Source organism: Blennius ocellaris, assembly GCF_963422515.1.
Source record: "Blennius ocellaris genome assembly, chromosome: 3".
Lineage (NCBI taxonomy): Eukaryota > Metazoa > Chordata > Actinopteri > Blenniiformes > Blenniidae > Blennius > Blennius ocellaris.
In genome coordinates this window covers 2,155,636-2,182,681 of record NC_137652.1, presented here as the reverse complement: position 1 = coordinate 2,182,681, position 27,046 = coordinate 2,155,636, and the positions used below count along the sequence as shown (strand labels likewise).

General features: G+C 47.1%; 1 protein-coding gene across 2 annotated transcripts; it reads right to left on the bottom strand.

The window, feature by feature from the left end:
* gne (glucosamine (UDP-N-acetyl)-2-epimerase/N-acetylmannosamine kinase) lies at positions 1–21,276 on the bottom strand. Of its 2 annotated transcripts, XM_080520396.1 has the most exons (15): positions 21,146–21,250; positions 18,376–18,535; positions 15,841–15,909; positions 14,881–15,029; positions 14,522–14,768; positions 13,098–13,305; positions 11,819–11,971; positions 11,526–11,738; positions 11,358–11,445; positions 9,978–10,188; positions 8,117–8,246; positions 7,234–7,455; positions 6,353–6,535; positions 4,754–4,870; positions 1–1,168 (listed from the first exon to the last, which is right to left on the bottom strand). In XM_080520396.1, the coding sequence occupies exons 2-15, from the start codon at positions 18,430–18,432 to the stop codon at positions 933–935; spliced, it is 2,283 nt and encodes a 760-aa protein (XP_080376522.1). In that variant the 5' UTR covers positions 18,433–18,535; positions 21,146–21,250; the 3' UTR covers positions 1–932. The 2 variants fall into 2 exon arrangements, with proteins under 2 accessions (XP_080376522.1, XP_080376523.1); XM_080520397.1 differs by lacking the exon at positions 18,376–18,535 and having other exon boundaries at positions 21,146–21,276.
* Between the last annotated feature and the right edge of the window lie 5,770 nt (positions 21,277–27,046).

Below are 27,046 nucleotides of genomic sequence, written 5' to 3'. Positions count from 1 at the left end.
AACACGAGTTCAGACTGATCGACACTTTATGTTTATTTAAAATTTTGCATGATTTCATTCACGTACCAAAAAAGCATTTTTTTTTTTTTTTTTTTTTGGAAGAAGAACTTCAGTACAGAGTCTTTTGCTCTCCAGAGAACGTTCGTAGAACTTCTGTCCATTTCTTATCGACGGCCCTGGTTTGGATTTGGACCAACACAGCAATATACACGTGCATATAAATATATATACGACATGAACTGTGTCGTGTATTTGAATAAGGTACACTGTGGTGATGCAACTGAATTAAAAAAACTAAAAAAAAAAAACCCAAACTAAAACAATACTTGTACACCAGGAAACACTGAATCTTCTCAAACTGTGGTTTTACTCGACACACAGTAAATACTTCTCAGTGTCTTGGTGCAAAACGATTCATCGGAATCTGGAGTCCGACGAACGGATCACTGAAATGTAACGACGGTTCACATCCTGAAGAGATAGAAAGTGAGGAAGTAGAAGAAGAACATAAAAGTGAGCAGCGGCCGTTCAGTGGAAACACGACGTTCGACACGCGTTAAGACATATTTTGGTCACTCCTGTAACAGACGGCAGAGTTTCCCCGCCTCCGGCTCCACGTCAGACCAGCATTGTGCCGTTTGGCTGAAGCGTAAAAACAAAGTCAGTTAAATAAGTGACGTCCTCTATCCTGTGCAACGGAGCCACGTGGGATTACAAGCTGGAATCAGAGTATCGCTCTTCTTTAACACAGAGCGCCTCCATCACCTCCTTCACCTCCATCACCAACAACAGGAAAAGATTCATTCAAATAACATTTTAAAAGTTACGATTAAAAAATTAAAATAAAATTTCTAACGAGGATTCCAATGCAATTAGTATCAAAGCAACCCCCCCCCCCCTCGGTGTGTCCGGGCCGCCGCCGCGTCTGAACCTCAATAGATCCTCCTGGTGGTGTAGTCCAGCACCATGCTGGCGGCGCCGAGCAACGCCGGCTCCTCCAGGTGCGACGTGACGACTCTGGTTCCCCTGGTGGAGAAGAGCGCTCGCTCCGAGATGAGGCGCTGCACCGGGGGCTGGTAGGTGGAGGCCAGCACCCCGGACAGGATCACCAGGGACGGGTTGACGATGTGGAGGATGTTGGTGATGCCTACTCCCAGCGCTGTGGCGGCTGCAGGGGGGAGGGGGGGGGGGGGGGTGGAGGGGGGGTAAGAGAGTCACTGGACAGCTCTATACAACATTTCAGACAAATTTCTGCTCGATGGTGTCGTTGGTCATTGCACAGTACATCACACAGTGAGGAACTGGCAACGAAATGTCGTTGCTTAGCAACCCGGTAAAAAAGGCATTAAAAAAAAAAACGTATTTGAATATATTTTAAAAAGTAGTGCAAACAGTCAAACCGTTAAAAAAAGGTGCATATGAACGATAAATAAAAGAGCAGGATGAGACATGGGATAGATTAAAATTGAATAATTGCACAGTGTGATGATATCAGTTATTTGTTATTCGTTATTTATAACGCGATGCGGCTAATTTATGTATTTTTATGGGTCAACGGGCTTCACGCCGCCAGATTCTACTTCCACATGTAGATACCTGCTGTTTCTAGCTTCTGCTTCCCGCAGAACTGGCCTTAAGAGTGACATTAGTGCTCCTGGTGAACTCATCTTGTGCTGCTGACTGCCGGCAATGATGCGTTCAGGTGCATCACGTAAACTAGAGCGCTGGACTCCGTGGCGGAGGAACCTTCCTTCTCAGTCACAATCAGCAAATAGCCGACAAAATACTTAATCAACAGAGATAAAACACTTGGTGGTTGTGTCTCTGTGTGTCTGCAGCTTCGCAGCAGGAGCACGAGGCACAACGTTGTGCAGCTCCAGCACTATGAAAGACAGATTTGCGTGAATTGACGAAAACATGATTAATCCCCGTGTTCCTGCAGTGAAATTCCTGCCCTGTTACAACGTGACGCCTGCAGCTTAGCGTCAAGTGCTTCTTATATATGTTTTTTCTTGGTTAAATCTTGCAGGTGTGCTCTAAAGGGCGGAAAATACGGTGCTCATTAAAGCAACCGGCCGGCCGGCAGCAACTCAACGTGTTGCATCACGGATAAGATGGTGGTCAACATTAGCTTGTCGGTGTCTGGTTCGTCTGCTCAGGTTCGTCTGCTCAGGTACGTCTGCTCAGGTTCGTCTGCTCAGGTTCGTCTGCTCAGGTTCGTCTGCTCAGGTTCGTCTGCTCAGGTTCGTCTGCTCAGGTACGTCTGCTCAGGTACGTCTGCTCAGGTACGTCTGCTCAGGTACGTCTGCTCAGGTACGTCTGCTCAGGTTCGTCTGCTCAGGTTCGTCTGCTCAGGTTCGTCTGCTCAGGTACGTCTGCTCAGGTACGTCTGCTCAGGTTCGTCTGCTCAGGTTCGTCTGCTCAGGTTCGTCTGCTCAGGTACGTCTGCTCAGGTACGTCTGCTCAGGTACGTCTGCTCAGGTACGTCTGCTCAGGTATGTCTGCTCAGGTTCGTCTGCTCAGGTTCGGCTGCTCAGGTTCGGCTGCTCAGGTTCGTCTGCTCAGGTTCGGCTGCTCAGGTACGGCTGCTCAGGTACGGCTGCTCAGGTTCGTCTGCTCAGGTACGTCTGCTCAGGTACGTCTGCTCAGGTACGGCTGCTCAGGTACGATGAGAGAAAGAGGTGCAGCGTTCAGAGACGCTGGGAAGGAAAATAACTAGTGGTTAGAGGAAGGAATGCAGCGACGTGTTGAAACAGGAAGCCGGGAGACTGCAGCCTCTCCCGTCGGCTCACTGCCTCACGGCCTCACAGCCTCACCTCACTGCCTTACTGCCTCACTTCCTCACAGCCTCACCTCACTTCCTCACAGCCTCACCTCACAGCCTCACCTCACTGCCTCACAGCGAGGCTGGAAACCATCGCCTCGTCTGACGACTCAGGATTTCCGACGGCTGCATCAGAATTTAGAGCTAAACGGACCAGGACCACCCTGCTGGTCAGGTCACTGGTCCCTGCTGGTGGGGTCACTGGTCCCTGCTGGTCAGGTCACTGGTCCCTGCTGGTCAGGTCACTGGTCCCTGCTGGTCAGGTCACTGGTCCCTGCTGGTGGCGTGACGGTTCTTTGCTCTCAGTATCAATGAACCACAGTTGAACTGACGGTTGTTACTGGCTGGAGACGCCAGCATCAGGTCTGGGGTTCCACAGCGTACTCCTAAAAGAGTCCTAGTAACGGAGTACGACGTTATGACGTCATCCGCCAGCAGCTGGAAGACGAGACTCATATCGACAAGAACGATATCGTCGTTACTTATACTAACAAAGTGGCCCCAGTGTGTCCCGGTCGCCGACCACGTCGCTCCTGTCACCAGTTCTGTTGAAGATTATTTACAGCAACGATCTCAAACTGGCGTCCTGAGCAGACGTTCACTGCGCTGGGGCGTCGCCTGCGATAAACCGAACAATGACCTTCGTCATTTTGCCCTCGGCGGCATATTCAGTGTTTAAAACAAAAAGAAAAGGTTGGTTGGTTTGGAGTGTGTAGGTCGCCTGTCCCTTTAAGACGCTGTACCGCGTGAGAGACGTGACTCCGCCCATCCAGTCTGTAACGACGGAGAGACGTTACAGATTGGCGTGTGGCGACACGCCGTGTAGCGACAATCTGTGTAGCGCTGCGCCGTGTAGCAACAATCTGTGTATTGACGCTCCGTGTAGCGACGCTCCGTGTAGCGACGCTCCGTGTGGCGACACACCGTGTGGCGACAATCTGTGTAGCGATGCGCCGTGTAGCAACAATCTGTGTAGCAACGCGCCGTGTGGCGACGCGCCGTGTGGCGACAATCTGTGTATTGACGCTCCGTGTAGCGACGCTCCGTGTGGCGACACGCCGTGTAGCGACAATCTGTGTAGCGATGCGCCGTGTAGCGACAATCTGTGTAGCGACGCGCCGTGTAGCGACGCTCCGTGTAGCGACACGCCATGTGGCGACGCTCCGTCCATCAGACTGGACGAGAAAAGTCATTTTACACACTAAACAGGTCGGTTGTTCCAGAAGAACGAGGTCAGAAGCTCTTTTTTCACACCACAAATCCTGTTTTCAGCTTCAATCCAGACCAAGTCAGTCTGATGCTCTCAGTTCTTCTCATTTCAAGTCATCTGAGCTCCTCATCTCTTCAATACATCAACTAAAAGTTCTAACTTTCTTTTTTCTTCATTTATTTTCAGACAGTGTGGTTTTCCTGTCCTTTAACGTGACAATAAGTGTCCAGGGAGTCGTACTATCGGCAGAACTGCTCCCTCTAGTGGACAAACTTTGTTTTTGTGCAGTGGAGTCGTTTTCGTGGAGGCGCGCCGATCAATACATCCTGGTATTGATCTGAGGAACGTTTCCAGTCCCTCAACCTGTTCAGAAGCAGCTACAGTATATATATATATACATATATATACATATATATACATATATATAATAGTGAGGGTATTGAACTTTTACTAACACGCCTTCCTGAAGGTGGAGACTTTAATCACCAGTTCGTATCAATATATTGTTTCCACACAGACGAGGAGTCGAGCTCTTGTGCTACACGTGTTGTTGGTTCCTTCTCTCTCTCTGTGATGAGGAAACGCTCCTCCGCGGTCGGGGGATTTGCATACGAACACGTCTTCTTGTCACGTTTGCGACATCGCGTGTCAGAGAAACTTGTGGTCGGACCACATTGTGCGCTCGAGACTCGGCGCCTCTGTGCAGCTGGAGCTCTGACCCTTGTGCAGAACGGCGTCGGCTTTGGAATTCCCCATCCTGGCAGCGCTGATGAGGTGGGCGGCGGTGATTGGCTCAGACAGCTTCACGTCCATCCCCTCCACCTGCAGCAGGTCCTCTGGAAGAACACACCTCCGTCACACACACGGAATCCTTCGACACATTCCTGCTATATTTGAGTCTTTTCTCTTCTCTTTCTCCCCCCAGAACAGACAAGCTGCCAAATCTTTTTCATCTTTTTGACGAGCGCTTCCTTCAAACACACAGGTTAAACTGTTATCCAACAGAAATCAGACGCCACTTCCCTGCAGGCGTGTCGACGTGTATGAGATCAGTATCAGTAGAATGTGAGATCACTATAGTATGTTTATTGTACTTTATTCTACACTTTGCCCCCCCATCATAGTTTAATTTCCTTGTATTTCATCTTACTGTATACTTTGCTCCCCTTAGAACTTATTATACTTTATTATAGTCTGTGATTTTTATTTTAGTCCTACTTTATTTTATTTTACTTATTACTTTCTACTGTAAATACTTTTGGCCCTTAAGAGTTCTTGATAGTCATTGTATATAAGACTATATACAATGTCTTATATACATATTAAGACCTCTATTCTTTGCACATTTCTTGTCTTTCCTACTCCTGAGTCCTTAAGAGCAGAATGGAACAAGTACATTTCTCCTTTGTGAGATCAATAAATCTTATCTTATCTTTTTTTTCCTTCACTTAATTTTTTATTTGAATTTTATCAACACAAAAATAACATTCTGCCGTTCCGTTTTATTGTATTCAATCCATTTGTTCCATTTTTTGTGTATTTGTGCTTCTTGGAGTCGCAGCGTTAGTGAGTTTTTCCATAGTGTACAATTGTCAGCCATTGGTCCTTTGCTGGTGGTTCTATCTCCCCCCCAGTTCCTGGTAATAGCGTTTTTAAAAGCCACTAAAAGTATGTTAACCAGGTATAAATGCTTTCCCGCTAGACCCTCATCAGACAAATGGCACAGATACAGTCCACTGCAGCACATTGGGATCTCAGAACCCATCGTTTGTCGTATCCCTCCACACTCCATCTCCCATAATACAGCTATTTTATGACATTTCCAAAAGACGTGTGAGTGGTCCACGTCAACTTCTCCACAATCCCTCCAACATTTCTGTCGTCTATTTCGCTGTTTACTTTTCAACTTTGGTGCGATAAAGAGACGCACCAGACTTTTCCAGCAGAACTCCCTCCAGATCCGCGAACTCGTGGATGTTTGGTGGATCTTCCACATTTTAAGCCGATCGATCGTCTGTGATTTCCATATTAAACTCCTTCTCCCGCTTTCCTTTCATGTAATTGGCTGAGTTCTAATCACGCGAGTTTAGCCCCGGATAAACTGCTGAAATTATTCTTGTGTCACTTTTCCATACATGCTTTGCATCACACTGTTCACTTCTCCGGAGGGGGTCAGTCTGGATTTCTCTTCTGCAAGAGTCCCGCAACTGCAGGTATCCATAAAAGTCACGTGTCCCCCAGATCATAGTTTTCTTTCAAATTCTCAAGTCGTTGTAACATTTATAGATTTGTAATATTTTAAAAAAACCATGTTTCACCGTCGTGCAGCCGCTTGGCCTCCTTCTGCAGGGCCATGCCGGACGAGTAGGCCTCGATGCAGCCGTGGCCCCCGCACGAGCACTGGGGGCCGTCCAGCGACACCACGATGTGGCCCAGCTCCGCCGCGCAGAACGTGCTGCCGTGCACCAGCTCGTTGTGGTGGACGATCCCGCCGCCGATCCCTGCGCGCCAACGACACCACGTCATTTTTGGCTTCCTGCCAGGATGTTGGAGTCACGACGCACAACGTTTAAGCGAGGCTCAAACTCGGCGCGTCAAAGTCGGAGATCCTCGGTGGGCAAAATGTAAACGCTGGATTTTATATTTTATTTGAATGCAAATCACTGTTATTATATTATTAGATACGTTCGTTAAAGCCAAAAGGTTTAATAGTGACATGATGGAAGCGTTCTGACGTTATCATACAGCGACATCTAGTGGCAATATTCCGTCACACTAAATTGCATGTTCGGCCCAGAAACTGAACAAAATGTGACTTATAGTGTGTAAAAAGCACAAGTTGTGCCTCAAAACGGCCTGAAGGTCTGAACTCAACATGTTTCTGATGTTCCTACACGTTAGAAACTACAAACTATGAACACGTGCTTGTAGAGGCGTTTTACTTTAGCTGCTTTTCTTGTTCTTTACTTCTATTATATATTTATCAGTAACTATGACGATTTGCCAGCTCAGACAGTTTGTATACGGGAATACTTGAGTATAGGGGACTTGCAGTAGTTAATTTTCTTTTTAATCAATTTATTTACATTATAAATACAATATTTATATTATTATTTAACTGTATTTCAGTCAGGTCGAGTGCTACAAACTGGAGTTTTTGTTGTTGTTTTTCAAACAACGGCCTGCCGCCGCCCCTCACCCGTCCCCGTGATGACGGCGACGAAGTTCTCCACCCCCTTCCCGTGACCAAACTTCCTCTCCGCCAGGGCGGCGCAGTTTCCGTCGTTGTCGACCCAGACGGGCAGGTGCAGGGCGTCGGAGATGGGGGTCCGCAGGTCCACCGAGGACCACTCCTGTATCAGGTTGGTGGAGTGCAGAACCAGGCCCTCCTGTGGATTCACGCGCCCCCCGGTGGACACGCCTGGGAAGTACAGGTCGGCTTTTAGATAGATGGATAGATGGATAATTACTTTATTCATCCCCGAAGGGAAATTGTCTTGTTGCAGCATTCTGGTACATACGAATATTATAAAATACAACAGAATAGAAATAAAAGTAAAAAACAAAAATATTAAAATATCTGGGTAGAAGACATAAAGTAAAACACAGAACGGAACATGGGCACTTAGAAATCAGCAGGAGATAAAAGCAAGATAAATAAATAGTAAGGTGCAGTGGCAGAGCCATTAGAAGTACCATTATATAATAATAATAATAATAATACAGATAATAACAATGTGTAATAGTGTATAATACTCGTGTATAGTACTACTAATAATGGTAGCAATAAAACAACAATAACAACAATATACATATATATATATAATCAGTAATAATAATAATAATAATAACAATACTAATAATACCAATAGTAATAGTATACTTATAATAATAATAATACCAATGGTAATAGTGTACTTGCACATGTATAAATATATGTATATGTACATGCAATATGCCATATGAAATATATGATATAATATAAGTCTTTTAAAACTTGATTTCCAGCCTGGCAGTTGTTGTTTTTTTTGGGGGGGGGGTTTCATTATTACACTAAAGGATGGAGGAGTGTGTTTCCATACCGACACCAAGTATCCTGCAGTTGAGGCAGACGGCGTCTTTCATGGCGTCCCTGCACATCTGGATGATGAGGCCCATCCTGTCCTCGAAGGTCTTCGGATTGGGCTGGACGTATTTCTTCACGACGCTGCCCTGCAGAGACGGAGGGACAGAGAGGTAGAAGGTAAATCAGTGATCGTCACAAAACGGCGTCACTGGAGTTATTTTTATAGATAAACAGTGTAATGAACCAGATCAGATAGGACTCATTAAGAGCTGTACTATTATATAACCCTACAACAGTAAGAAAGGCTTCGGCACGAAGGTATGTGAGATTTAATTTAAGTTCTATTTAACCGAGTGACGCCATCCTGCTGGCTGTGGTTGGAAAAGGTCAGGCTGCATTCGTTTGGTGGTGTCGGTGCGCCACCTACTGGCAGGAGAGCGACATTACAACACGAGTTGGACGACGGTCGGTGTCGCGTCCCGACACGTTCCGGTGCTCGGCTGCAGTCCTGTGCTCTGCAAACTGACCGCCGAGGAACATGGGTGTTAAATGTGGGCGTCAGTGACGTGGTGGCGTCTCGCCGTGTTTATCTGAGGGGCGCGTCACAGCAGGGGGTCTCATGGAAATGTTTGTTTCCGCAGTCGCAGAAGATAGTGCCTTTTGTTCAGTCAAGTGGCTCAAATGTGTCTGGATTCCTGCAAATGAGCTCTGGTTGTGTTTCAAATGAAGGTTTATCACGAGTCTAGAGGCACTACAGTAGAGTTTTTCAACCTTCAGCCGTGGGAAATTATCACATTTCACATTTTTTCAAAAAAAAATCATCTGCTCTCACAGCGACAGTGTGTTGCAGAGTAATCATGTATAAATACTCTTCGCCACTAGAGGGCAGCACAGAACTTTGCCGGTGAAATGTAAAGTGACAGACGTCAGTGTGGTTCATCTCCACCTCCTGCTACCATCTTGTATCAAAGTACTGTGTCAGTGACAGTGATGGAGAAGTTTTTGAAAACCAGGATCTCAGCTCTTCATCCATCAGGTCCAGGTTTCACACTGAGGGAGGCACTATTAAAAAAAAATCCTTGCTTTCTGGATTTACTGGATTTCTGTTGATAAAACTTTAATGAGAAAGACTTTATATTGTTAACCCTTAGACGCACACGTGGGGTCAAAAATGACCCCACGTGTTGTTATTCTTCAACATCTTTAAAATGAAAAGTTGTAATATATTCATATTCCAGGTATTCCTCAAAAAACATGTTTGTGACGTGAGGCCATTTGCATTTTTATTAATTTTTTGTCAAAGTTGCATCAGATGTGTGGGACAACATCAGATATGTAAGTAGGATTGTCAGAATTGCTAAGAATTAAAGTTTCATAGAAGATTCCATAGGAACTGGTTGGGGTCATTTTTGAGCCCACTTGTGCAAGAGTGGGGTAGTCATACAAAAACTGCAATTTCTTACAATTAAAGAAAAAAATAAATAACAATGCAAATGGCCTCATGTCCCAAACATGTTTTTTGAGGAATACCTAGAATATGAAAATATTACAACTCTTTGTTTTAAAGATTTTGAAGAATAACAACCCAGTATATTGCAAAAATGCATTGATTTGAATTGGGGTCATTTTTGACCCCACTTGTGGAAGAGTGTAGGTACTGGTAGGTTGTGCATCCAAGGGTTAATAGAGGCTACAGAGTTTCACGTTTTAACATTTTCGGGTGGTGGTGGTGTGCCTCCAGATGTTTCCAAAGAAAAAAAGTGTGCCTTGGCTCAAAAAGGTTGAAAAACACTGAACTACAGAGCAAAAGGCCCTTGAGAGCGAATGTGACGCGAGCGTGAGCAGAACCCAGCGGAGGCCGTCGGGTCGGCGCTCACCTTCATGCAGACGATGGCCACCCGGAGGTTGGTCCCTCCCAGGTCGATGGCCAGGGCGCTCTGCGTCTCCAGGATGTGGTCGATGTCCTGCGAGATGGAGTCCTTCACGGGGGGGAAGCAGAAGGTCTTCTGCAGGGGCTCCGCCAGGTCGATGCTTCGCAGGAACTTGAGAATGCGAGGCACCGCGTTTCCATCGCCGTAGATCTTGGAGCTCGTTGGAGAAAGAAAAAGAATCTTTTAAGATTGCTGTCAGAACTGCAGTTAAAGAATGAACCACGGTAAAAAAGGGGGAGTTTGAGACCCTCAGACCTGCGGTCATACAAACTCTTCACATTTACAATCATGAATACAAGATAAACGACAGCAAAAGGTTTGTTTTTTTAACAATAGAGCACATTGTTGAGAGAATTCATCCCAAACCGGTGAAACATCAGCCCTGTACCTTCACAAAGCCGATTTAATCGCTAAAATCAATGTTATGGTTGGGAGGTTTGACTTCACTCAGCCGGTTTAACTGCTTCAACTGAAGTACGTCCACAGATGTGACGTCATTATGCTGAAAACACACATTTTCATAACTGTACTTTCTTGTTCCTTTTAGAATCCATTTTAAAATGAACTTGTTCCGTAACACCTGAACAACAGAACGACCCCCCGCTGCACAGGAACCTCCTTCATCCCTTTATAAATCAAATTTAACAAGCCGCCTCTTCTCCTCCGGCTGTAAATAGATAAGGAGCTTATCCTATGTCTCCTCTGTACTCGTCGTTTAAGGCTTTTATTGTGTTACCCACTTAATGCAGACCTCTTTGGCTTCCTCGAGCTTTTTTTTTTGGTGAAAAAATGCTTTATAAAGAAAGACGGATTGTGCCAATTGTCATTGCAGTATCGGGTTGGAGGCAAATAAATCCTTCAACCGCAGTAAAACTGGACGGAGGCCAACATCAACCCTTTACTTACTGAAAACTTGCCTTGAAAAACAAGAATCTATCAAATTGTGACACTGAGACGGAACCGTGCCAAACGGCACGAGGAAGTTCGGGCCATGAGGAAAATTCTAATTCAATTCCTGCGAGTTTATTGATGAACCAAAGCAAATAAAAAGGTCGAATTGAAGGGATTGGTAGGATTCTATGGATTCTGATCTGCAGTGTGGACAGCAGAGGATGTGTCAACGTTCAAGCCTTTAGGATCAGGTCGTACGGACCACACTGGCGGGCCTTTGTGCCGCTTGGGCGCCATGTTACCGTCTGCAAAAACCGTCAAATGATTCCGCGGAACTAAAACACCGGAAACCGGTTCTGAACGAGAGCCGCCTCTCCATTCCCCTTCCCGGTGCAAAGGACAGAAAAACCCAATGAGAGGAGACGCTGGTCGTACCAGGGGTACCGCTTCCCAAACTGCAGCTCCAGAGCGTGGTAGATCTTATTGTGGGTGTCTGCGTCTCTGACGTGGAGAACGTTTTCCCCTGAATGAGACACAAGGAGTCGTCTGTCAACCTCCGCAGGCCTGAGTTTGACGCAAGGCGCCGGCGTCCGCCGCACCGACCTGTCTCTCTGCCCGTCTGTCTCGTCCCCAGGTTGATGACGGGCGTCCCGAAGGCGCCGGCCTCCCTCACGCCGCAGCTGCTGTTCCCGATCATGCAGCCGGCGTGGCAGACGAGCTGGATGAACTGCTCGAAGGGAATGTGCTTCACCGCCCGGAAGTTGGGATGCTGCTCGATGCCCTTCCTTCGCATGACGCGCACCAGCTCCTTGCTCCCTGTTTTGCAAGCGTAGGGTCGAGTGACGCAGACGGCCGACTCCCCCAAAGGGGCGGCGAGGACGAGGAGTGACACTGACCGGCGTCGATGTTGGGGAAGAGGATGAGGGTCTTCTTGTTGAAGGACAGCAGGGCGTCCAGCATCAGGCCGTAGATCTTGATGGAGTGCTGGATGTCCGTGGTGACGGGGTGCTGCAGCGCCACGATGTAATCGCGGTCCTGCACGTTGTCGCCTGAAACGGGAAGCCGCATCCCACGAAGTCAAAGTCAAAGGCAAAGTCAGCTCTATTGTCAAGTGTGCTAATGTGCATGACACACGGCACAGATGAAATGTCAGTCCTCTCGGACCCACAGTGCAAGAAGGCATGTAACAATAATAATTAAAAATAACAATTTAAAAATGTAAAAATATATGCACCATATAATCCTATAAACAGTAAAGTGACAATGTATGAGTATAAATAGAATAAATAGACAGTAACAGTGAACGGATGAATTGCAATGTCCATTTGGGTAAAGTGAGGTAGAGTGTGGTAGAGTGAGGTAGAGTGTGGTAGAGTGTGGTAGAGTGTGGTAGAGTGAGGTAGAGTGAGGTAGAGTGAGGTAGAGTGAGGTAGAGTGTGGTAGAGTGTGGTAGAGTGAGGTAGAGTGAGGTAGAGTGTGGTAGAGTGAGGTAGAGTGAGGTAGAGTGTGGTAGAGTGAGGTAGAGTGAGGTAGAGTGTGGTAGAGTGAGGTAAAGTGAGGTAGAGTGAGGTAGAGTGAGGTAGAGTGACGTAAAGTGAGGTAGAGTGACGTAAAGTGAGGTAGAGTGTGGTAGAGTGAGGTAGAGTGAGGTAGAGTGAGGTAGAGTGACGTAGAGTGTGGTAGAGTGAGGTAGAGTGAGGTAGAGTGTGGTAGAGTGAGGTAGAGTGAGGTAGAGTGTGGTAGAGTGAGGTAGAGTGAGGTAGAGTGTGGTAGAGTGAGGTAAAGTGAGGTAGAGTGTGGTAGAGTGAGGTAGAGTGAGGTAGAGTGTGGTAGAGTGAGGTAAAGTGAGGTAGAGTGAGGTAGAGTGACGTAAAGTGAGGTAGAGTGAGGTAGAGTGAGGTAGAGTGAGGTAGAGTGACGTAGAGTGTGGTAGAGTGAGGTAAAGTGAGGTAGAGTGAGGTAGAGCGGTAATGTTCATTTGTGAGTGGGGGGGTGGGCATGATGTCAGATGCCGGAGGGGAGGGGGGGTGTAAGGGTGGCTGTGGCAGGGGGCAGAGGCAGAGGGGGGGAGGGAGTTGAGTCTCCTGACTGCCTGGTGGCAGAAACTGAAGGCCTGGGTCCCCCCTCCCCCTCCCCTCCTCCCCCCCCCGTCCTGTGACCGAGGTCACCACGTACCCAGCCAGCTCTTCATGATGTCCATGTAGTCGTCCCGCTGGTGCGTCAGCAGCAGCTTGTCGTAGGAAGGGCAGCCGGCCAGGAGGATGCGGGCGTGGTCCTCACACATGGCGATGAGGTGCTGCTCCGCCACGCGAGTGCAGCAGGCGTGGTAGTGGGCCAGCTTGGAGATGGCGTGGCGGATCGAGTCGTCGATCGTGCCACTGACCTTCAGGACCGGTCAGACGGGGGTGGGGGGGGGGGGGAGAGAAATGCACAAGTTTCTAAATTGCAGACGTGCAGATTTTGGGATGTCAACTTTCATTCGGCGGAAGGTCTGAGGCCACGTTTGGACGTAACTGGGTTACGTAACGTAGTTAATAAAGTTAATAAAATCTTCATTTACACAGACTTGCATCCCCACCTGGTTCAGAGCTGCTGTGAGCCGCCACACCAGTAGGGGGCAGTGTAGCGGGAAGCAGGAAGCCATGACAGCCAATCAGAATCACAAATTGGGACGTAAATATCCAGATGTGTCTATCCAGACGTCCACTGTGTTCGGAGTTTTCAGGTGAGTCGTGGCTGCGTTTTGAAATAAACACCCGCGTTCGTGGAAACGTGGCCTGACTTTCTTTAGTGGATGTCGTTCATCTCTGTGTGTGGAGCTTCATACATTTATTCTTCGTGTTAAAATACTCAACATTATCTTAGAAAAAAAACCAGGTCAGTAGTTTTTCCACATTGAGCAGAATCTAGAGCAGGGGTCCCTCCACTGCGGCTCCGTGAGCGTCAATACGCAACAATAGCATGAACAACGTAGAATGGCGGGACAGCGGCTCAACTGCTATCTGAAGCTGGGAGCTTCCTGTACCTTTCACAGTAAAACTGCTGCGCTGCGAAGCGCCGACAATTCCAGGAGGTTCACTGCAGACTTGTGGAGAGTGACGCAATTTGTAGTGAATCGCACAACAACTACAGGATATTAAAGCCACACCGCTCACACTCATGGTTCTAACAAGCCCAGCTGAGAGCTGCAATGCATTATGGGAGTTTCTGTTTGTCGCGTTCTAAATGTAATTATTTTCAGTCTGTGGCCCCTAGACGGTGGAACGCTCTGCCCCTGTCTCTGCGCCCGGCAGACTCTGTTGTCTCTTTTAAAAAGGATCTGAAAACATGTTTATTTCGGAGCTTTTGGTTGATGGGTTTTTCACTACTCTCACTTTAATTTTACACATGTATATACATTTTATATTGTTGTTTTTACCTTTTCTCCTGTACAGCACTTTGTGATTTTATCTGTGAAAAGCACTTTACAAATACATTTGACTTACTTACTTACTTACAAATGTCCCTTTGAGCATGAAAGGTTGCCGACCCCTGATCTAGAGGAATTGCTGGCTCAGCACTCCTCGGTACTCGTGGCGGTTGGGCGGAGACGGACTCACCTCTCCACCCTCCACGTGCAGTATCCTGATGTTCATCAGCGCCGCGGCGGTTGCCAGAGCCAGAGCGTCGAAGCGGTCGCCGTGCACGACCAGCACGTCGGGCCGCAGCCTCTGCAGCACGTCGGGGAGTTTGACCAGCGCCAGCCCGACGCTCTCCACCATGGCCGCCTCGTCCTCCCCTCTCACGATAGTGTGGAGCTTCGAGCCGATGTCGAAGTCGTCCTGCTCAATCATGCGGAACGTGTTTCTGCGGGGGGGTGAGGAGGGGGGGAACGGCACACGGGTAAAGGAACGCAGGTTCACGCGCGGGGTTCGTGGAGTTCGCCGTTCCAGGAGAGTGCGTTTCGGAAAACGCTCACCCGTAGTCGTCGATGAGATGCGAGCCCAGCACCACGACCTCCAGGTCGAAGTCGTCCGGGTGGGACTTGATCCCGAACATGATGGGGGCCAGTTTGGAGTAGTCGGCTCGGTTGCACGTCGCCACGCACACTCTCAACTTCTTCTTGCTCTGCACCACAAGCGACACGGGAACCATCGGTCAGATCAAGGCTAAACACCCAACACGCCCTCCACAGCCACCACAACGCTCGTGGCGTTTCTGGCAGCAATAACAGCTTATAGAACGATTCCTTGTGCTCTTCCGGCGTCACTTTAGTCTCAAGGCCCAACCTGATCTCGACTCAAATGTTGTGTTTGCCGACATGAACAAATATCAAACAACTCAATGCAGATCGCCTCTGGAAGGTCGATGGTCGGCTGGCGCTCCTCCACATAAAACAGCCTCACATTAAAGGCCCAAATATATTCCATGTTGTCGTCATATAATATGACATGACAACAAATTATCCCAGAACCAATTTCAAACGCTACGAGGGACACAAATATTTATTTGAGCAGTTTTAGCCTGTTCCATCCATGTTTGGATTAGAAAACGTGAAACTAACAATGTGCACTGCCCCCTAGTGGAGGTTTTGCTCAAAACGGCTGCAATGGCAGACGTGACAACGTTCCAATTCACGTGTGTGTGTTTGGGTTTTAATGTCGTCGGCAGGACGAAGTGAAAACAAATGTCGTTTTCTAACTGTAACAACTCCAACGTGTTCTGATGTGCTTAAGAGTTCATATCTTCTTCAGGACAGTCAATGCTTCCACCACCAGGGGGAGCTAAAGAGCTGCCTTAACAAAAACAAACAGGAAACAAGCTGTTTTTGGTGAAGTTTGGTGACGAAGAGATGCAAGTGATGGTCAGAAGGAGGTGACGGCAAAATCTTCTCATGGAAAGAGACAAAAAAAAAGAAAAAAAAGAAAAGAAATCCCACCTGATTGGATCCGTCCATGTTTTCCCGGTCCTTGTCTCTGTTCCTCTGCATCTTCAGAAAGTACAGCTCCTGGAAAACAAAGACAATTCAGTAGGTGACGCCCAGTTCTGTGTGTAAAAGTAGATTATCCATTGTTTCCATTGTACAAGTCCCCCCTCGGGTCGTACTCACTTGGGCCTTCCAAATATTCAGAGGCTGAAGCATGAAAACACAACAAAACTACACTAAAATTGCTTCGTCATTTCCATGAGCAACACATGCCAACACAGTTTACCACAAGGGAGAAACATGCTGAAGCTCTTTGCGTGGCGAGGCCGAGGTCACACTCACACCCCATCAACACGGGAGGAAAACCAGGACATCAACCCACGTGTGAGATACGGCGACAGTCGATCGTCAAGGATTAGAACGTGTTGACAAAGCAGAGATCATAGAATCGTCTCTATGCACATTCTACATGTTGCAGTTCTATGCTGTGTGGCAGCGTGTCAGCATAGAGCTTCAGCATACAGAGCACTCGAGATGTGGCGGTTCTAGGCTGACGCATCAGAAGTTTGATGTGACCGGCCAATCAGAGCGAATCACGGGTGTCCTACCAGTCTCTCCTATCTCCTACCAGTCTCTCCTATCTCCTACCAGTCTCTCCTGTCTCTTAATAGTCCCTCCTGTCTCCTAACAGTCCCTCCTGTCTCCTACCAGTCTCTCTTATCTCCTAACAGTCTCTCCTATCTCCTACCAGTCTCTCTTATCTCCTAACAGTCCCTCTTATCTCCTAACAGTCCCTCCTGTCTCCTAACAGTCTCTCCTGTCTCCTACCAGTCTCTCCTGCCTCCTACCAGTCTCTCCCATCTCCTATCAGTCTCTCCCATCTCCTACCAGTCTCTCCTATCTCCTACCAGTCTCTCCTATCTCCTACCAGTCCCTCTTATCTCCTAACAGTCCCTCCTATCTCCTAACAGTCCCTCCTGTCTCCTAACAGTCTCTCCTGTCTCCTACCAGTCTCTCCTGCCTCCTACCAGTCTCTCCCATCTCCTATCAGTCTCTCCCATCTCCTACCAGTCTCTCCTATCTCCTACCAGTCTCTCCTATCTCCTACCAGTCCCTCTTATCTCCTAACAGTCCCTCCTATCTCCTAACAGTCCCTCCTGTCTCCTACCAGTCTCTCCTGCCTCCTACCAGTCCCTCCTGTCTCCTACCAGTCTCTCCTATCTCCTACCAGTCCCTCATATCTCCTAACAGTCCCTCCTGTCTCCTAATAGTCAGCAGTATAAAACTTCTAAACCTCTTTAATGTGCTGTTTGTTCTCCAAACAATGAAATAGTCCAGAGGATGATTTCAGTCCAGACGATGGCGAACTTGCTGGGTTCCCTCCCGAACAGCCGATTCTAATAAGAAGTATCTACTATCTTGACAAGCTTTGTGTTACGAGACGTTACAGACAGTATTACACACAGAACTATCCTGCTTCCGAAATTCTTCAGATTCTATCCTTATTTCCAAAACATTGTGCAGGTTATGACACGAGAAAGGAAACGAGACTCTGCCAGACTCACTCCAATCTACACACATAAACCCGATAGTGAGGTCTAAAAAAAAAAAACAATCAATACTTGCGACGCATGCTTGAGACTGGCGAGGGCCGGCGGGCCGGCGCCAGATGTTCGCCGGCTCACGCCTCGGGGCGGAAACGTTAACGGCAGATGTGGACGGGGGACGGAGGAACAGTCCTTCTTTTGTCGCAGACGAGACGAACAGGCTAATAAGCCATGTTGGGTGAGCGGCGTGTGATCGCTTTCATCCTGCTGCACATTCCTCTCAGCGTCACAAGACGGAGGCAGCAGCCAGCGTGGTTTGGATGGGGGGGGCAGGGAGGCAGGAGGGGGGGCAGGGAGGCAGGAGGGAGGAGGGAGGCAGGAGGGGGGCAGGGAGGCAGGAGGGAGGAGGGAGTCAGGAGGGGGGCAGGGAGGCAGGAGGGGGGCAGGGAGGCAGGAGGGGGGCAGGGAGGAAGGAGGGAGGCAGGAGGGGGGAGGGAGGCAGGAGGGAGGCTGGAGGGAGGCAGGAGGGGGGCAGTGGAGGCAGGAGGGGGGCAGTGGAGCCAGGAGGGGGGCAGGGAGGGAGGAGGGAGGAGGGAGGCAGGAGGGGGGCAGGGAGGCAGGAGGGGGGCAGGGAGGCAGGAGGTGGGCAGTGGAGGCAGGAGGGGGGCAGGGAGGCAGGAGGGGGGCAGTGGAGGCAGGAGGGGGGCAGGGAGGCAGGAGGGGGGCAGGGAGGCAGGAGGGGGGCAGGGAGGCAGGAGGTGGGCAGTGGAGGCAGGAGGGGGGCAGGGAGGCAGGAGGGGGGCAGTGGAGGCAGGAGGCGTCGGGCAGGAATGACACAGCAACACAAGCAGATGGAGACTCCCAGTATGAAGAAAGGAGACGACATCAAAGGAGAAAGCAGCCTATGATAGAGGCTTGATGCCACCCGACCCAATGAAATATAATAATAATAAAAAAAACAAGCCACTGATAATAAAGGAATTAAAGCCTTTGGACTCACATGAGGGTTTGTGCGCACAGACTCCGGATATTTTTCCATCCAACCCCTCCGGTTCATCCCGGGCCGAACACTCTTTGATCCCTTTCACTATCGGATAGTAATTTGGTCTTTGCCTTTCGCTTCATGCACAAGCAGGAGGAAGCGAAAAAGGATGGGACGTCTGTAGGATGACACAGAAATTGAGCAGGGAGGGGGGGGGGGGGGGTAGGCTGAGCGGGAGGCGGGGTTTACTTGAGGCGAAGCTCCTGATTGGCTGAGGGGAGCAGAAGAAAGAGCGTGAGCCCAGTCTCTACACTCGCCGGCAGATTCAATGGCTTTACACACGGTTTTCCTCTCTGACGGGAGAATTCCAAACACAGTCAAGGTTCAACGGGGTTGCAGAGTTTGTGATGCATTTGCCTTCTCATAAGAGATAAAAATTAAATTAAATTTAATTAAAGCGACTCCGTCTCTGTCTCGTGGTTTTCTAAAATCAACCACTGTGTCTTTTGAAGGGGATATTAGGATTATTTGACGGTGGGACTCAAAGTCATCAATGAGTCGCCTGCATACATAAATATATAGCGCAGCACAAACACATGACATGTGCTATAAAAAAAAAAAGAGGAAGGGACTGGAGGCTATAACGAGTGACGTGAAACATTCTAAATCCATATCAATGTTCACGTGTGAAATGTAATATATGAATGAACAGAAATGCCACTCAGGCCTATGTGTTACCAAGAACATGCCAGTGTTATAAATATAAATATAAATATATAGGTGGTCCAATAATTTCAAACTATCAAATAACCATATCACCAAATAGAAAACACATCTCTGCGATTTGCACATAGAAAACCAACTCTTCCTGTCAGGCATCTCTCAAACATCCATCCAAACAACAAAAAGTTTGAATGCAAAAAACAAAACAGAACAGAAGAAGGTCCAACACAGTACTGCCACATTTTGCTGTGAAATATTAAATCACAGAGACTTACAAATGAGAATTAAGCTAATTGTCAGATTAAATCAGTTTAGAATAGAAATACTACTTTAATTTTTTAATGTGGACGTGTTTGCTCACTATTACCAGGAACAATAAAATATAATTATTAGACAATTATTCACCTCCACCCTGGAACTGTGTGCAGCACTGGGTTCCCAAGGAACCGACGTTCAAAGAAAAATTCGTTTCGTGTCAAGACAGCGTCTGCGTGCCGCTACCTCATTGGCCGGAGCAGCGTTGGCCCCGAGTGACCATAAATCCACGTCAGACGACTGCAGGCCTACAGACCAGACTCACTGCTGTGTACTGTGACACACAACGCCGCGCTGTTTATTCAGAAGGTTCAGGGACCGCCGGGATTCTGTCCTTCAGGAGTTCAAGGTAACTTTCACCATTATTTCATTTCAGGGAACTTAAATGACAAAGTCATGAAAAGGCAACGTCAAATGACTCACATTTCACCTTCATATTTATTTAGGAAGTTTGTGTTACTGCCCAGGGTGTCACCTTGCCCTTATAAACTCATACACAAACATAGTTTTACAATATTTTACTTCATAATTATGAAGGGAAATAACCATCAAGATTGGTCCTCAGTGTGTTTTAGGGTGATTTTTTTTTTTTTTTTTTTGGGGGGGGGGCATATTTTGCTTCCAAGCCTGGACTTAAGGCCACATCCAAACCACAAAAAACAAACTTTCTTCATCCCTGACTTCTCAAATTAAACCTCCATCCACACGTCACTATGAACTCGACTCAACACGAGGCTGCAGTTCACCTGCCAGGCCTGCAGGGGCGCTGTGACTCACCAAACACACCAAAAACACAGAAGTTTGTAGATTCCTGCTCATAAACTAGTATATAAAGATGTCTGTTACCATGGTGACAGCCAGCAGGTTCAGTTTAGGGTCTGTTACCACGGTGACTGACCCCGAGCTTAACTCGGCTCTCTTTCTGGAATGGAAAACTCATTTCAGGGTTAACTTACTCTGAGTTTCTCGTCCAGCGAAAGGTCCCCCCCCCCCCCCCCTGAAGACACCCTGGTGGACCAGACAGAACATGAACACTCCCTTCAAACTAAACCGTCTCCAGCAGGACAAACAGTCCAGTTGTTGGGGACGCAGGACGAGCGCCGCCACTGGCTTGTTGGTTTGTGTGACAGAAACCGACATTGTGACGACCTACAAAGTCAAAACTTGATAAAGTCCTGCCTCCGTCCCTCAGTGTCTTTCCTCAGGGTGGAATGGAACGTGTCCATCGCACACAGAGACCCGTTATCCGGAGGACTTCCGGTGTGTCCTCCGGATAACGTGTCCATCGCACACAGAGACCCGTTATCTGGAGGACTTCCGGTGTGTCCTCCGGATAACGTGTCCATCGCACACAGAGACCCGTTATCTGGAGGACTTCCGGTGTGTCCTCCGGATAACGTGTCCAGCCTCCATCGCAGAGACCCGTTATCTGGAGGACTTCCGGTGTGTCCTCCGCTTCAACAGTCCTGCTGGGAAAAAAAGGCTTTTAGCCGCAAACTCAGAGTCGCGACCTCTTCGGACGGTCGAACAAAGGCGGATTCAAGCGTCCCGTTAGAAACACGGCGGCGACACGAGCGTTCCGGCGACACGTCGTCCGCCCCGCAGCAGAACCGTTCCGGCCTCACCAGAAGTGAGCAGGCGGCTGCCAGCGATGCGGGGCCCCGAGGAACTTTACTGAACTTGCCCCCGGCAGCGGGGGGACCCTTTATCCCCCCCGGTGGGGGGACCCTTTATCCCCGCGTCCTCTTACCGTCAGCCGCCCCGCGTCGCTCAGCTCATCTCACGCCGGAACCATCGACGTTGGCCGCTCGGTTTACTTTCACCCCCTCCCTGGTCGCTGGTTCCCCTCCCGACCGCCAGGCTACGTTTCGGGGATCCAAGCACGCGCGGCGGCGTGAGGGCGCGTCAAGCGTCAAGCGCGCGTAGACAGGATGTGGCCGCTCCACCCTTTCAGAGTAAAGGCATCTGACGCTGAGAAGGCGTAAAGAAAGATAGACGCTTTATTTCATAAGAGCGCGTGTATTGAATCATCCAGTCTTTAATAATAATAATAATGTATTATATAAGGCTGAAAGACACTGGATGGTGGTAAATTACTGCCATTTTTTTGCACCACCGGTACCTGTTGGGATCGAACCAGAAACCTTCCGGTTGGGAGACGGTAGTTCTACCAAGCGAGCCACACCGTGATGTGGTTTGTCTGGTTTGGCTTTCTGTATTAAATGACGCTGTGATTTGTTAAATAGCACCGTAGTGGTTTTACCAGCTGTGTCAATAGAAAGGCTTGACACTTGTTGGTTTGCTTTATTTCTTCTTCTTTGTATTGTTCTTACTACGGACTGATTTTATTATTATTATTATTATTAATCATTTTTATTTAATGTAAAAAAAATGGTATGCGTTTTGTTCTGTATGTGTTCACTTTGTGGTGTCGTATTATTAAATAATAAAAAAAATGACAGATTTGAATAAGAGAAATGACCTGGATGGAAGAATACTCTGATGACGTCACTAACTGCAGCTGCGTCCAACAGTGTTGCGTCATTCACACCCAGCATTACGCAAAACCAATCGGAATGTGCCCACTTAACCTGCATATCCGGACTTTCCAAATAAAAGCCCCAAACTCCTTCAAAATAAAAGAAAAAAATTTACACAGTTGACTTCAAATGTTAAATATCAAGCGTTTATCTAGGCGTATGGGTGTGTTGGCTTTCAAAATAAAAGCCCCAAAAAGTCCTTCAAAATAAAAATCTTTGTTCATCAACAATGAAAATTTTTGACTTCAAATGGGATATTAAGTGTTTAGCGAGGATAGAGGGGAGCTGACTTTCAAAATAAAAGCCCCAATTCTTTCACAATAAAGGTCCTTGTTTATTTAAAATGACACTAAAAACCCTACAAAACTTATATTTAGGGATTAGCCGGATTAGAGGTTAGTCGGCCCACCAGGTTTGTCAAAATAAGTGCTTTTTTTTTTTTTTTGTTAAAACTTAAAAATCTACATTTGATCAATGTTCATAGCAGAGGCTGTGATTGGGCCTGATCGCAGCTTTAATTAATGTAGGATTTTTTGTGTGTGTGTGTAAGAAAGTACAGACGATTAAAGTCACGCAGCAGCGATGAAACTTTCCGCATTTTGTCCCAGATGAAGCTTTGATAACAGCTGCAGCTATTTTATAACTGTGCTGCAATGCAGGGCTTTTTTTTTTTTTTTTTTTTTTCTATTATTATTTATTTTTTTATTCCAACCCACAACCAGGGCTGGAGTTGCATAAGAAGCGACATGCTTGCGGTGGTTTGGAGGCGCTCAGGCAGCAGGAGGCCTGGTTTGAGTTCATGTCCGGAGAGATCTGAGGAAATGAACAAAGAAAAGAAAGTTTGGGGGAGAATCGCGTCCTCGTCTGCGGCGTGACGTCGAGACCGAAATTCAAAGTGAGCCGGATGAGAAAGCAAGTGGCTGACATGAAGCGTGTTGTGAGGCTGAGCAAGGCAGCAGGGAGGGGTGAAGAGGAGGTGACCTGGGGGGGTGAGTCAGAGGGAGGGATGGAGGGATGGAGGGGGGGAGGGAGACGCAGGAGGACGTGAACAGACACAGAAATACCTTCTCTCCACCCCTCCTCCTTCTGCTGTGTGTGTGTGTGTGTGTGGAATGAAAAAGAAAAATGAATTTCGGCCCGTATTTGCTGGCGCGTCTTTTGAAAATTAAAACTTAAACGTCATTTCAATTAAGTCACAGAATGAACAGCCTGGAAAATTAAAATGCAACTGAGTGATTGATTATTAATTCTATTTATGAGTCAAAATGCGGTTTCAATAATCTGAAAATTAAAAAGCATTGCTGCAGACGCGTTTTAATTTTCAAATTGGACATTTCGAAATGAATTCTGGTCACTATTTGTCTTTTGAAAATTAAATCATTTTCTTTTTCCATTTTAATTAAGTCACAGAATAAGCATCCTTGTATAAGAAACTCAAAATGCAGTTTGGATGATTGATCATCGATTAGGAGTCAAAAAAATGCAGTTTACTCTGGAAATGAAAAGGTATTTATGTTCATAATTTCAAATTGAGTTTTGTGTACAAGATGAGAGTAAATGCTGTTTCATGTGTCATTTATTTATGATAAAATCGTTATGGAACGACGACCAGGTGGAAGTTTCTGCCACCGCGACTTCCTGCACACTGAATGTGAAAGGATGGATATATGGAATAAAGTCACTGATATAACATTATTCATTTTAACCAATACAAGAGATCTTCATTGAGCCGTTTCTGCACGACAACACAACATTCTAGCAACAATGAACTTCTGGAAAAAGACAGAAACACAATAAAAAACAAAAACAAATCACACAATAGAAAGCTTTCAATCACGTTGTTCGTCCTTTAATAAAGATTGAAATGTGATGAAGGAGCTTCGCTGTGTCTTCCTGCAAATATTTCTACCGTTGTAGAAACGTCGCGGTTTCCCTTCTTCTTTTCTTTGTTTTACAGCAACGACGATCAAGTTTTCTCATTCTGATTCTTCCACATGCAAGAAGGGAAGAGAAATAAACCCCCCCCGTTATGGTCTCATGACTGAAAACAGGAACGCAGCCCCTCCCTGGTTCACTTCCTGGTTCTGGTTTCGATGCTGCAGCTTATTTATTCATTGCAAATGAAGGAACAATTCAAATTGGATGAAACAATGGCAAAGAAAAATAAATAACATTTTAATATAGAAAACATTTAACTTGTCTGAAAAGGGGTAGGAAGCACCCTAAGGCTTGTGAATCACCCCCCCCCCATTATACACCAATGACAAATGAAGAAATCTAATAAAATAACTAAATAGGCAGTTAAAAAAAAAAAAAAAAAAACTTCAAGCATAACGTGGACGCATCCGCTGCACTTCCTCTATAATCTGATGTTAGGGGAGGAAGATGCTCTATATTCTGGTTTTAGAGGAGGAAGATGCTCAATAATCTGGTGTTAGAGGAGGAAGATGCTCTATAATCTGATGTTAGAGGAGGAAGATGCTTTATAATCTGATGTTAGAGGAGGAAGATGCTTTATAATCTGATGTTAGAGGAGGAAGATGCTCTATAATCTGGTGTTAGAGGAGGAAGATGCTCTATAATCTGATGTTAGAGGAGGAAGATGCTTTATAATCTGATGTTAGAGGAGGAAGATGCTTTATAATCTGATGTTAGAGGAGGAAGATGCTTTATAATCTGATGTTAGGGGAGGAAGATGCTCTATAATCTGGTGTTAGAGGAGGAAGATGCTCTATAATCTGATGTTAGAGGAGGAAGATGCTTTATAATCTGATGTTAGAGGAGGAAGATGCTTTATAATCTGATGTTAGAGGAGGAAGATGCTTTATAATCTGATGTTAGAGGAGGAAGATGCTTTATAATCTGATGTTAGGGGAGGAAGATGCTCTATAATCTGATGTTAGAGGAGGAAGATGCTCAATAATCTGATGTTAGAGGAGGAAGATGTTTTATAATCTGATGTTAGAGGAGGAAGATGCTTTATAATCTGATGTTAGAGGAGGAAGATGCTTTATAATCTGATGTTAGAGGAGGAAGATGCTTTATAATCTGATGTTAGAGGAGGAAGATGCTTTATAATCTGATGTTAGAGGAGACAGCATAACGTGGACGCATCCGCTGCACTTCCCCCTGCCGTCCATCGGGGGGCAGCAGTGTGACCTGAGTGCTGCAATGCCATCCAAGGTTTCTTTCAAGGGCACTCATCATATCTGCAAAGTCACATGTGAAGCAGGGAGAGGCTCAGCGGGGGGTGGGGCGGGGCCGGGGGGGTCCCGCTCTGCCTTCTAACACGTCTAATATTTAAAGTTCTGACACCTGGAATTTGCAAACGTTGAAATAGGGACACATGTTGGACAAAGACAAAGCAGCCGAGAGGCTTTCAGGAACACGCTGATGTGACAGAACAGGGAGACGCGGAGCCGTCGCTCATATTTATAGTTCAATCAGAGGGATGACGACACCGCCACTGGCCCCAGTGCAATGGAAATCTGTGTGTTTTACTGTGAGTGATGAAGCTTCTTCTTCTTCTGGTGTTTTAGAGGTAGGAGCTGCGTTGGGGCGGAGAGCCTCCACAACGCCCCCGCAGCCTCACCTTTTTATGCTCATCAAATATGCATGGCCCCTCTGAGTGAACATGGAGCGAGTCCAGACCTCTGCAAAGCTCACCGTCAGCAGTGTGTGTGTGTGTGTGTGTGTGTGTGTGTGTGTGTGTGTGTGTGTCAGAAAACAGGAAATGTAATCAATAAACAGCGGTTCACAGAGGAAAGCTTCTGGAAGAAGAGATGAAGAGACACAGACGGAAGATCTTCGCCACACGTACAGAATATATGATAAAAACAAATAACCAGAGTTAATGAACAAAGTCCAACAGAATAAAAGTACTAATAAGTGGTTTAAGTGCTGAGGTTTGGTGATTTACAATCCCTTCAAGAAGAAGTATGGCTCCATGCATCTATATTGCAGTGATGTCACCCCCCCCCCCCCCCCCCCCCCCCCACCCCCCCGCTGATCCACACACTGCATGAAGTCCGTTTACACATTAATCACAGGACATTCTGTGTATTTCAGTATAGCAGGTGGTCTGAAGACAGCAAATCCTTCCAACATGGGAGGAATCTCTCTCTCTCTCCATTGCATTATTTCCCTTTCTCCCTCCCCCCCCTCTCTCTCTCTCTCTCTCTCTCTCTCTCTCTCTCTCGCTCACTCCTTCCCCCTAAAGCAAGTAATACATGGGGAGACTGCATACATGATGCAACCATGCATGAACACTCCCACATGGACACGCCCACTCTCACTGGACACGAGCCACGGGCTGCTTACTGCAAGACTGCTCCGTCAGCGCAATCTCCATCACCAGAGGAACGGAGGGAGAGGGGGGGGGGAGAGAGATTTGGGTGAGTGACCCATAGAATAAATGCAGCAGCGTGAGTGAAGCTCATAAAGCCACTAACTATGATCCGTACAGTATTGATCACCACACCGGGGCTATTTTTAATCAGTGCACACACACACACACGCACACACACACACACACACACACACACACACACACACACACCCTTTTATATAATAAAAATGCTGCTCCAATGACGAATGAAGGGACAGATAGATAGATAGATAGATAGATAGATAGATAGATAGATAGATAGATAGATAGATAGATAGATAGATAGATAGATAGATAGATAGATAGATAGATAGATAGATAGATAGATAGATAGACACCTCCTTTGATTTCTTCCAGTGTCGTTGAGGGAAACGTTCTGCAGAGAGTTTGTGCTTCAGGAACACTGGTTCTAATGCGACTCACGTCTCCTGCCAAGTTAGACAACAGAGGGATTTCTAATTTAAGGAATTCTGCTTTAAGCCAAACACTCCTGGCTATTAATTAGGATGAACGGCCAACAGACACACACACACACACACACACACACACACACACACGCACACACACACACACACGGATGCAGGGCTGAGCACAGGTGAGCACAGGAGGCAGCAGTACAGGATTTCCTCTCTGAAGCAGGGTTGCAGTGTGGTTCTGTCCGTTCAAACGCCAGCAGGCTGGACACCTGAAACACACGCAGCTTTTTAAGCCGGGCCATGAAAAG

Excerpts from the sequence above, each read along its gene's own strand:
- gne (XM_080520396.1), bottom strand. The coding sequence starts at position 18,432 with ATGAACCGGAGGGGTTGGATGGAAAAATATCCGGAGTCTGTGCGCACA. Across the intron at positions 11,972-13,097 it reads CATCATGAAGAGCTGGCTGG|GCGACAACGTGCAGGACCGC; the intron begins GTACGTGGTGAC and ends TTCCCGTTTCAG. Across the intron at positions 11,446-11,525 it reads ACAGACGGGCAGAGAGACAG|GGGAAAACGTTCTCCACGTC; the intron begins GTCGGTGCGGCG and ends TGTCTCATTCAG.